This window comes from Nestor notabilis, unplaced genomic scaffold (genome assembly GCF_000696875.1).
Source record: "Nestor notabilis isolate BGI_N333 unplaced genomic scaffold, ASM69687v1 scaffold7615, whole genome shotgun sequence".
Classification (NCBI taxonomy): Eukaryota; Metazoa; Chordata; class Aves; order Psittaciformes; family Psittacidae; genus Nestor; species Nestor notabilis.
This window is the reverse complement of record NW_009929722.1, coordinates 337-10,794: the sequence shown is the minus strand read 5'-3', so window position 1 is coordinate 10,794 and position 10,458 is coordinate 337. Positions and strand designations below refer to the sequence as shown.

Below are 10,458 nucleotides of genomic sequence, written 5' to 3'. Positions count from 1 at the left end.
CCCAGCCGGTGAAGCCGCGGCCGATGAGGTCGGTGGCGGTCCTGCGGATGGTGCTGTGCGCCGGCAGCTTGGCGCTGGGCGGCTGCAGCAGCAGGAAGGTCAGCGCTTTGCCTGCGGAGCGGGGAAAAGGCTGGGATGAGCCTCGGGAATGGCGCTGGGAAGGAGCTTTGTGCTCGGGAAGCTCCAGGCACCTTCTGAGGGAGCCGGTTGGGGAAGGGCAGGTGGAGCTCCGAGCTCAAACATCCCCCCCCCCCCCTACTGGCCCTGCTCGCAGCCGGCGCTGGTCCACGCCTTGGCTCCATGGTTTCACAGCAGCTCCCCAATATCCCATCTAAAGCTCCTTAAATCCATGCCATGGCCACTGTGCCTCTCCCACTGTCATGGCTTGCCCACATTCCTTAAGGAATTCCCGTGGAATTGGGAGAAAACGTGGGGTTAAGCTATAGCTTGGTGAGCGCGATGGCAAAGTGGGCTCCTTGGGGCTGGGCTGATGATGATTTGTAGGGAAGCAGCTCCCTTTAGAAAGCATTCCATCATTTCCATGGAATTAAAGAGCAGGATTTAATGGAATTACGCATTTAATAGGAATAAAGACAGATTGATGACCAGATTCCTATTGGCTTGCTCCTTCCTGCTCCGGCCTAAGCAGATTTGGGATGAAATACGACTTGCTGGGGCACTCTAACACAATTCCAGACGGAGAAGAAGGATGGATTGAAGCCACCTTAGTTGGGCTCGCTCCTTAAATTGGGATAAGTTGGATCTAAACCTTATTTACTGGCTCAAGAATGGATCTTGAGCCACTGCAGTGGGAGGGGAAGAAACACGAGGGGCTACGGTGGGCTTAGAGAAAGCTCTAAGGTCACTCATGGGATACTCACACGTGTGCCTTGCCAAGGAGTAGTTGGATCCACCACTGGTCAAGCCAAATCCTTCCGGAATCTGGCTGGAGCTCCGTGGCCGAGTGAGAAGCTTGGGAGGTTCTATCTCAGCTCCAAACTCTGCCCCAATGACCCCCAGCAGGACGATGGCCGTGGCTTGTTTCCTCCTCTCCTCGTAGGAGGTGGAGACCTTCTTCAGCTGGGGGAGCCCCGAGAGACAACCTGCAATGGGGAGGAAGTTCGTAGTAAGCTTATGGCTGAGTGCTGCAACAGGGTGCTCCTCAGAGACAGGGTGCACTTGGCCTGCAGATGATTCCAGGTTCCTTCTCGACCCATGGGACGAGTCCAGATACTACCTATTGCAAAGTGGTAGTTACAAACCACCCCCTGGAGCCACTGGGTCGTTCCAGTGCGAGTTGTTCACCTGATAGAAAAATCCATGGAATTCTGCATTGGCCCCAAGGCTGCTGGGTCATTTACCCAGGGAATGCTTTGGGTTGAAGGGACCTTAAAGCTCATCCAGTTCCAAGCCTGTGCCACACATCTACTACTCCAGCCCCCTGATTCCCATCCTAGTAGGAGCTATCCATAGCCATTATCCCTATATAATGGTTATCCATAGCCATTATCCCTGTATAATGGTTATCCATAGCCATTATCCCTATATAACGGTTATCCATAACCATTATCTCTGTATAACGGTTATCCATAGCCACTATCCCTATATAACAGTCATCCATAGCTATTATCCCTATATAATGGTTATCCATAGCCATTATCCCTGTATAACGGTTATCCATAGCCATTATCCCTACATAACGGTTATTCATAGCCATTATATCCCTATATAACGGTTATTCATAGCCATTATCCCTGTATAACGGTTATCCATAGCCATTATCCCTATATAACGGTTATCCATAGCTATTATCCCTACATAACGGTTATCCATAGCTATCTCCATGCATATTCCATGGAGTCTGAAGAGCGTGAGGAGGCACCACCTGACCCTGAGTAAGACTCACCAGCCCTGCAGTTCAACGAGGGGGCATTAACACACCTCTCTCGCTACTAAAGGCTCCCCCGGAGGAAGCTGCTCGCAGTTTACAACCTGGAGTAGACGACGAGCTGCACTCAGGCTGCCAAAAGGCTGAGCAAAGAGCTGGGAAGTGTTAACAAAGGGAAGAGGGGGAGGAAAGAAATCAATAGGAGCTGCCTGCTGAGGAAAAAGGATGGAAAAGGGGCTGGAACAAAGCCAAGATTGAGCTGCTCCGGGATTCCCGGCTGCAGGAATCAGCTGCCCGTCTCTAGCTGGGCTCTGTGTGTTAATGTACATCCCAGTTGCTCCGGGCTGCCCTGAGAGATGCAGCTGAATTTGGTGCCCAATCCTGCCCTGATTTATGGATTTGGATCCCCATGTGCTGGGAGCAGATGCTGGAGCAGGGAATGGCGGGATCTGGCTCAATAGGAGAGGCTGAGGAAAGAAAGGGAGAGGGAACACATGGGCTGCTTCCAGTGGGAACTGAAAGCCCCCCTCCCCTCCTGCCTTTCCTTGGAAGTTAACCCTTCATTACATCCCAAAGGATGCATCCTTCCAGTGGGACTGCAAACAGCACAATGGGAATCAGCGGGAAGCGCTGCCTCATGGAATGGTTTGGATTGGGAAAGACCCTGGGCTCATCCAGGGGCAAGTCAGGCCACCTTCCCTGCTCCAAGCCCCATCCCGGAGCCCATTGCACTCGCCAGCATCCCAGGATACCTTTTAGCTGGAATTACTATGGAATCCAAGAGGAAAAGTCCAGGCCTGCAGTGGGATGTGTGGAGGTGCTGATCCCATAGATTCCAGCACGCGGATTTCCAGGAGTTAACTCTTTGTTAAGCAGCTACAACAAGGTGGGAAATACTCTTAGTGTCTCCTTAGGAATCTGCTCCGGGATGGTCTTTATGCTGCTGCAGGGGGGGATTTCCCACCTCAAATCCCAAAAAAGCCCCTCTATCCCAAGAACCTCCACAGCCAAGAAACTAAACCCAAATCCACCCCCAAAATGCCCACATACGACAAAACCCCAACTCTCCTCCTTTACAATATCCCACCTTAAACCCTCTGGATGAGAGGGAGAATTCCACCTTTCCCTATTTTTCCTGCTTTTAATTATTCCTGGAATGCCATCAGGATATTTTCCATATAAACTGTCAGCTTGAGGCTGGGATCAGTGCTTTGGAAGGAGCTTTTCCTGCTGGATCCTTTGGCTCCAGGAGGTTTGGTGTCTCCTAACAGTGATACATGGCTCCAGTTTCCCAACAGGAGGGTTCCTCACCCCCATTCCCATTGGAAAAATTCACCTCCAAGAGGCAGAGGTGGAAAAGAGAAAGGGAAGGACAAAAGCACTGTGGATTTTGGTGGGAAAAGAGGACAATTCCAAAGGCAGGCCCTAAAATGGGGTTGATCCAAAGGCCCTCGAGCTGCTTCCTAAAGGGATAAGAAAGCTAGAAAAGGCTTTGGACAAGGGATGCAAGGACAGGATAAAGGGAATGGCTTTAGGGACACTGAGATGGGATACTGGGAAGTGGTGGGACACTGGAATGGGATGAAAGGAGAGGCTGAGGCTGCCCCATCCCTGGAATGTTCAAGGCCAGCTTGGAGCCCAACCTCATCTAGTGGCTCGATAACGTTCTTCTTGTGCTCTCACATGGGAATACCAATGGGATTTAAGGAATTTGACAGGAAATGTGCCTCTAGAGCTGCTTATGGGGCCTTTAGGGCTCAGCTTCTCCAACCAAAGCCACGTCCTGGGTTTGGCTACACCTGTAGTGAGTAGGACCAGCCCCAGAAGGTGGATTCTCCTCCTTTTAGGCCCAGGAACCCACCAAGGGAGGAGTAAAGCTCCAAGTGCACAACGACTTGGAGGAGAGCTGGTGGAGCAGCGGAGTAACCTATGCGCACAGCTCCCTCTTGTGGTGAGCGGCGTGAAGAGCTTAAGGGGTGCCACCAAGGCCTTGACTCCACAAGCAGCTGAACACGTTGGGCATCGCTAGGAACTAAGAAGTAAGAGTAGTGCTGGAGTAAACCCAGAGTAGCTTTGCCGACTGAGGAAGCCCATTTCTCCCTCAGCAGCTTCCCAGCTGTTTCCTTACACGGCGGAGCAGGAGCAGCCCCACCTCCCCCGCCCCTTGGAGCAACCTGCACCAGGTTTCCTCACGGATGCTGCTCACCCGCTGCGATGTCATCATCAATCAGGTCGTGCTCCTCCTCCTGGACCTTTGCTTCCATTCCCGAGGGATCCGGGCTGCCGCCGCCTCCCTGGGGGCCTTCTGTGCTCACTCCAGCTGCAAGAAGCACCCCCCAAATCAAAGCGGGGTTGGGGGAACACGGCCTTAAACATCAAAGGAAAGACCCTTTTCCCTTCCCCCAACATTCCCGTTTGCCAGTTGGATCGGGGGGCTTCTCCCAAGGTGTCCTCCTGCTTCCCAAGGGATGACTCACGTGAGAGGACACTGTCCATGTACTGGGGTAAGTAAGGAGCCCAGGCATCGATGGTCTCCTTCCTCCCCGCTTGCTCGATCCTCCTCAGCTCGGCGAGCAGCAGGGCCTGGGCTGCTTCTCTGACCTGCAAATCCCACAGGAACATCCCATCAACTCCAAGAGCACCGAGAAGCTTCCCGAAGGACACAGGGAAGGTGGCGCAGAGGGAACGCCAGCTTGGAAGGGACCTCGGGGAAGGAGGGGATGAGGCTGCTCTTCCAGCTGGAAAAGGGACCTTCTTCACGGGCGAGGCTGGTGGGTGAGGGGAAGGGCTGGGAAGGGCCGTCACCTCCAAGCAGCGATCCTGCCACCTTCGGGCCAGCATCTCCAGGAGAGGAGGTCGGAATTTCTCCAGGCCCAGGAGGTCGGGAAGCATCACGCAGTGCAGAGCAGCCAGCTGGCTCCATCCTGTCAGCACAGATCCCGAAAGGAATACCCATGGAAGCAGGGAAAGGTGGGGGGGAGCTTCAATGCTGGCCATGGAGAACATTGGCCACCAAGGTGGGGAGAAGGACTTGAGAAGGTGGGAGAAAGAGGGATTCTTGGTCTATCCTGCTCCTCTATCCCGCTCTTATTCCATGCTCCAAGGATGGAAGCTTGGGAATGAGACACCCTAAAAGGCCCTAAATATCCTGGCCAATTGCTTCCAAAAGCCTAAAGTGTGGTGCCAAGTTCGAGAGCAACGCACCAGTAGCATCACTCCTCGTGGTAGTGGCTGCGGGACCTGAGTAAAGCCAATGTAGTGCCCGAGCTACTACTAGAGACATGCAATAGGGTCTATGTGCTGTTGGAAAGGGTTTGTACCTGTGTTATCCTTACTTTCCCCCAACTCTGCCTTCAATGTGCTTACTCTAATCATACTACGACCCTCAATGCTGGGTACAAGCAGTCAAGGCAGAGCTGTTTCTACTTCAGATGCTTGAAAGAAGGCTTTACGTGGAGTAATCTCTATAGGTACTTACAGTAAGAGCTTCCTAAGAGTAGTAACACACTTCTGACTTAAAGAACTTACCTCCAGGGCTACAACAGGGTTATGTTTAGTGGGGGGTTGTGTCCCTTTGTGGTGGAAGAACATGGTTTGTGATGCTCTCAAACACACCCGAGACTCAACTCATCCCCACCGCAAACCCCGAGTAGTTTACATAAGGGTTAAGGGTAGACACACACCAAGGAGAACACCATTTGAAGGCCAGGCTGGAGTAACCTGCTCTATGGGAAGTGGCCCTGTTGCAAGTGGAGGAGCTCCAAGGGCTCTCCCGCCCCTGTTACACCAGTTCAGACGCGACCGTCCAAGCGGTCGCACCTACTCGTCCTCTCCCACCACCTCCTGGCCAAGGGTGGCCCAAGCCCCCTCTTTGCCACCTACCTACGTGGAGCCACAGCACTGAGCTGCAGGGTCAAAGACAAGGAGTAAAGTGAGGACAGAGTACCTTCGTTGACTAAGAAACAGCTACGTAAAGGAGGAGGAGTGTCAGAGGCCGAGGGAGCAGCTTCAGGGCTGGAGGAAACAGCAGGAGCAACTTGCACAAGAGAGGAGGAGAAAGGAAGAGAAGAGAAACAAAGAGGTAAGTGAGGAGAGCACCTTTGGAACCACTGGAGAATGATGTGTACATACTCCATGGTGTAAAGCCAGCAGCAACTCCAGAAGTTGATGCTCAAGCTGGTTACTCAAACACCCTCCACCACGTTTACTCCTTGGTGCGAAGGTGATGGGAAAGCAGCTCTGAACATTGAACCTCTTGTATGGACCTTATGGCATAGACCTGCTCCTACCATCTACCAAGTGAGTAAATCCTTCCTCCTCCTCCAGCTCTCTATTCCCAGCAATACCCAAGTATTAACCTGTGTAGTGTATTAAGCTGTGTAGTCTAAGTATTAAGCTGTGTAAGTATTTACCTGTGTAGTGTTAGTATTAAGCTGTGCAGTAAGTATTAACCTGTGTAGTGTTAGTATTAAGCTGTGTAGTAAGTATTAACCTGTGTAGTGTCAGTATTAACCTGTGTAGTGTCAGTATTAAGCTGTGTAGTGTAAGTATTAAGCTGTGTAAGTATTAAGCTGTGTAAGTACTAAGCTGTGTAAGTACTAAGCTGTGTAGTGTAAGTATTAAGCTGTGTAAGTATTAAGCTGTGTAGTGTAAGTATTAAGCTGTGTAAGTATTAAGCTGTGTAAGTACTAAGCTGTGTAAGTATTAAGCTGTGTAGTGTAAGTATTAAGCTGTGTAAGTATTAAGCTGTGTAAGTACTAAGCTGTGTAAGTATTAAGCTGTGTAGTGTAAGTATTAAGCTGTGTAAGTATTAAGCTGTGTATTGTAAGTATTAAGCTGTGTAGTTACAGCCTCCAAACCTCCAAGAGGAGGGGAAATCCCTCTTTGAGCATCACAGAGCTTCTTCCTCCCCTTTTCCTCTCTTGCTACTCAAGGGCTAAGGTGAGTAGCAAGAAGTGGAAGGCTCTTGGATATCAAACGTGATATCAAACGTGATATCAAACACGTTTTACCTTGCTTGATCTGTCCCTGGGCTGCTGGAGTTGCACCTGCAGAGGGAGCTTTTCCTCTCGAGCTCTCAGGAGGGCCTGGTCTGGGGGGCCTGAGGAGCGAAGACACATGGAAAAGGAGAAGGAAAAGCAGGATAAAGAAGGGAAAAGCACCACAAAGCTGCTCATTTCAGGTGCAATTCCCAGGAAAGCTTCCTCCGGGGCAGGGAAAAGCTCATCTTTAAGCTACTCCTTCCAGGAGGCCTTGGAATGGGCTCATCTTAAGCTCTTTTCCCACCCGAAGCATTCCATGATTCCACGGCACTGGAATGAGGCTACCAAGGGTCTCCCCAATGAGCCAGGCTCATGTACGGGCACAACTGCACGTCCTCCTCGGCTCCTCAAGGGAGTTACTCCAAGTTGCAAGCGGGTTCTCGCCTTACCTGCTGGGCCCTTTCTTCATGTGTTCCCCGATGAAGGTGGCGTTGGTCATACTCATGAGGGTGTTGGCCAAGGAGATGACAGAGAGGAGATGTTGGGTGGTCACAGCTCTGGACACCCCATAAGTCCCCTTGCCAAGTCCTTCCGGAAGGGACATCTTCGTCCCTGCGTCCAGGCCACCAGAGGAGGCTTTGCCAAGGACTTGGTTGTAACCCGGCAGCATGAGGGACATGTGGCCACCTCTGGAGAGGAGGCCAAAGGACACGGAGCAGTGTGGCTTCAGCATCCCCAGGCGATGAAGGCAAAGGTCATCCAGGACCGAGTTGAGGCCCCAGGCATGGAGGCAGGACATGAAGAGCTTTGCTGTGTCCATGGTTAGGTTGTACTCCAGGAGAGTTAAGGGCTTGGACTTGCTCGAGCGATACTCGGGGTCACCGTCTTCTCTCCTCTGCTTCAAGTAGTCATCCTCGTCATCTTCCTCGTCAAGAAGATGCTCTTTGATGTTCTCCTTGATGGTTTCCTTCACCTGCTGGAAGAGGACAGCAGCTCTTTTCCCAGCCAGAAAGGAAGCTCCTTTGTCCGAGGTACCAGAGGTCTTCTGGAGGTTCTCTGGAGAAACCAAGGTGGGGTTGGGTCTGGAGGCCTCCTCGGTCAGGAGCTGGATGATGAGGGCTTCCACATCGAAGAAGAGCACGTGGATGTCTGGATCTGTCACGTTGGTCTTTATGGCTTGGACCATCAAGGAGTTGTGGGAGTATTTGGGTAAATTGCCCTGGAAAAGAAGGAAAACCGTTTGGAATCTGCTCCTCACCAGCAGGTCATGGAAGGGACCTGAGAGCTCAGCTAGTTCCAGCAGGGACACCAGGTGGCTATAACCTGGCCTTGGACAGTCCAGGGATGGGGCAGCTCCAGCTTCTCCTTTCGACCCGTCCCAGTGTCCCACCACCCGCACAGGGAGGAGCTGAGATGAGCCTTAAGGTGAAGAACAGGAGCTTTAAGGTGAAGAACATGAGTTCAGAATGAAGAACATGAGCTTTAAGATGAAGAACATGAGCTTAGGCTGAAGAATATGAGCTTTAAGATGAAGAACATGAGCTTAGGAGGAAGAACATGAGCTTAAGAGGAAGAACATGAGCTTAGGAGGAAGAACATGAGCTTTAAGATGACGAATATGAGTTTAAGAGGAAAAACATGAGCTTAGGAGGAAGAACATGAGTTTAGGAGGAAGAACATGAGCTTTAAGATGACGAATATGAGTTTAGGAGGAAGAACACGAGTTTAGGAGGAAGGACATGAGCTTAGGAGGAAGGACATGGGCTTTAAGCTGAGCTTTAAGGTCCCCTCCAACCCAACCATTCCCTGCCTCCACACAAGCAGAACCCAAGTGCAACGTGGGCTTCAGATGGAACTCCAGATGCCACCCCCCCCCAGGAACCTGGCTGCTGCTGCTGCTGCAGACCGCTCCCAAGGTGGTTTAGATCCTCCAAGACTCCTCTAGCTGGAAGCCACCTCACCTTCTCCGAGGCTTCCGAAGCCAGGAGGTTGGTGGCCAGAGTCTGGAGCTTCTGGTGGGCCACGTTCTTCAGAGCAGCCAAGCTCCTCCTGGTCATGGCCTGCTTGAGGTTGACAGCAGGATGGCTCAGGGCGTCCACGGCTGCTGGCACGGCCTCGTCACAGGCAGACAGGATCTCCACCGCTGTTATGCCCATCACGCATCTGTCCAGAGCACCTGGGGGGAGGTCGAAGAGGAGGAGAAGCCAAAAGCACATGGAAAAGCTAATTCCCAATGGACTGGGACACCTGCTGCTAGCCCAGGTCACCGCAGGCTCTGGCCAACGTGGATGGGGCAGCTGAAGCTTCAAGCCATTGCGGGGTCCCACCACCCTCATGGCCTGGAGCCTTCTCCAGCATCTCCATGGGCTCGTCTGGACCTGCTCCAACAGCTTCACGTGGGACCACCTCTAAGTCCACACCTCAATGTACACCTGAAGGTGCTGTTCCAGCAGCTCCTTCCAGCTCCTCCTTACCTGTGTCCATCTGCCAGACGTAGACGGACCCATCCGAACATCCCACCACCAGGTAGTCATCAGAAGGCCTCCACTTGATGACTTGGATAGGGAAAAGGTGCCTCGAGGCCAACATGATGCACTTCTTCTCCCTCAGGCTCAGAAGCCCAACGGAGTGGTCACTGGCCACCGAGCAGATGCAGTGTTGGACCCTGGCCTGGGAGAAGAAGGAGGAAGAAGAAGAAGTCTTTAAGTGGCCTGCACAGAGGTGGCACTTCCCCGCTGGCTTCTCCAGCACCCAAAGGCGGTGGGTGAAGAACCTGCTCGAGAACCCAAACCCACGGCAACGTACGGCCAGAGGTCACTTGAGCTCTCTTGAATCCAACCTCGTGCTCCCCATGAGGCTTGGCCCTTCCAGCTCATCTCCTCCCTCCAAAGCCCCTGGGATGGGACAGCCACAACCCTCATTGCCCAACCCCTTCCTTTGGGAAGAACTTCCTCCTTTGGAGTTCTACCAGAGCCTCCCGGCATTCCACAAGGATCCAGAGAGCTCCAAGGAAGGCGGGAGAAGCGACGGAGAAGGGCTCGAGAACCCGCTTACGCTGCAGTTCTCCGGGGGCACCAGCAGCTGGGTGATGTCCCCGCCGTGGACGCAGAAGAGGTGCTTCATGTCCCCGGAGAAGATGTCCCACACGATGACGGAGAAGTCCAGGGCCCCTGAGATCAGGTACCTCTGGTCATAGCGAGCAGAGACCTGATGGGGGTACAGCAAGCAGGTGACCTTGTTGCGGTGGCCTCGCAGGGTCCGGTGAGGTGGCCAACCTGGGAGAAGAGGGGTGGAAGGAAGGGGAAAGAAAGGGAGAAGAGGTGAGGTCTGAGAACTTCCCTGCAGCCCAAGCCCCATCTGCTCCCGAAACACCTCTTGGAATGAAGCCCAACTCATCCCGAGTTGTCCCAGAGCATTCCCTAATGGTTATAAGGAGGGTGGCGAGGTGGGATGGACCTGTTTGTGATGGCTCCTTCTGCTTCCTGGAGCCACATCTAAAGGGGGTTGGCTTTGCAAGCCCAGAGCTTCCGGCCAACATCTCCTCGCTGGCTGGATAAAGCCATTCCCCCTTGTCCCAACCTGACATTC

General features: G+C 52.7%; 1 protein-coding gene across 1 annotated transcript in view; it reads right to left on the bottom strand.

The window, feature by feature from the left end:
- WDR7 (WD repeat domain 7) overlaps window positions 1–10,145 on the bottom strand; it is a gene marked incomplete at its 5' end in the record, with an annotated part of 13,258 nt that extends 3,113 nt beyond the window's left edge. Inside the window, 11 exons of the mRNA XM_010015114.1 lie at window positions 34–111; window positions 882–1,103; window positions 4,095–4,208; window positions 4,366–4,489; window positions 4,694–4,812; window positions 5,835–5,924; window positions 6,901–6,989; window positions 7,320–8,089; window positions 8,832–9,046; window positions 9,345–9,540; window positions 9,925–10,145. Of these exons, the coding sequence (XP_010013416.1) occupies window positions 34–111; window positions 882–1,103; window positions 4,095–4,208; window positions 4,366–4,489; window positions 4,694–4,812; window positions 5,835–5,924; window positions 6,901–6,989; window positions 7,320–8,089; window positions 8,832–9,046; window positions 9,345–9,540; window positions 9,925–10,145 (2,238 nt within the window). The remainder of the gene's footprint in view (window positions 1–33; window positions 112–881; window positions 1,104–4,094; window positions 4,209–4,365; window positions 4,490–4,693; window positions 4,813–5,834; window positions 5,925–6,900; window positions 6,990–7,319; window positions 8,090–8,831; window positions 9,047–9,344; window positions 9,541–9,924) is intronic.
- Between the last annotated feature and the right edge of the window lie 313 nt (window positions 10,146–10,458).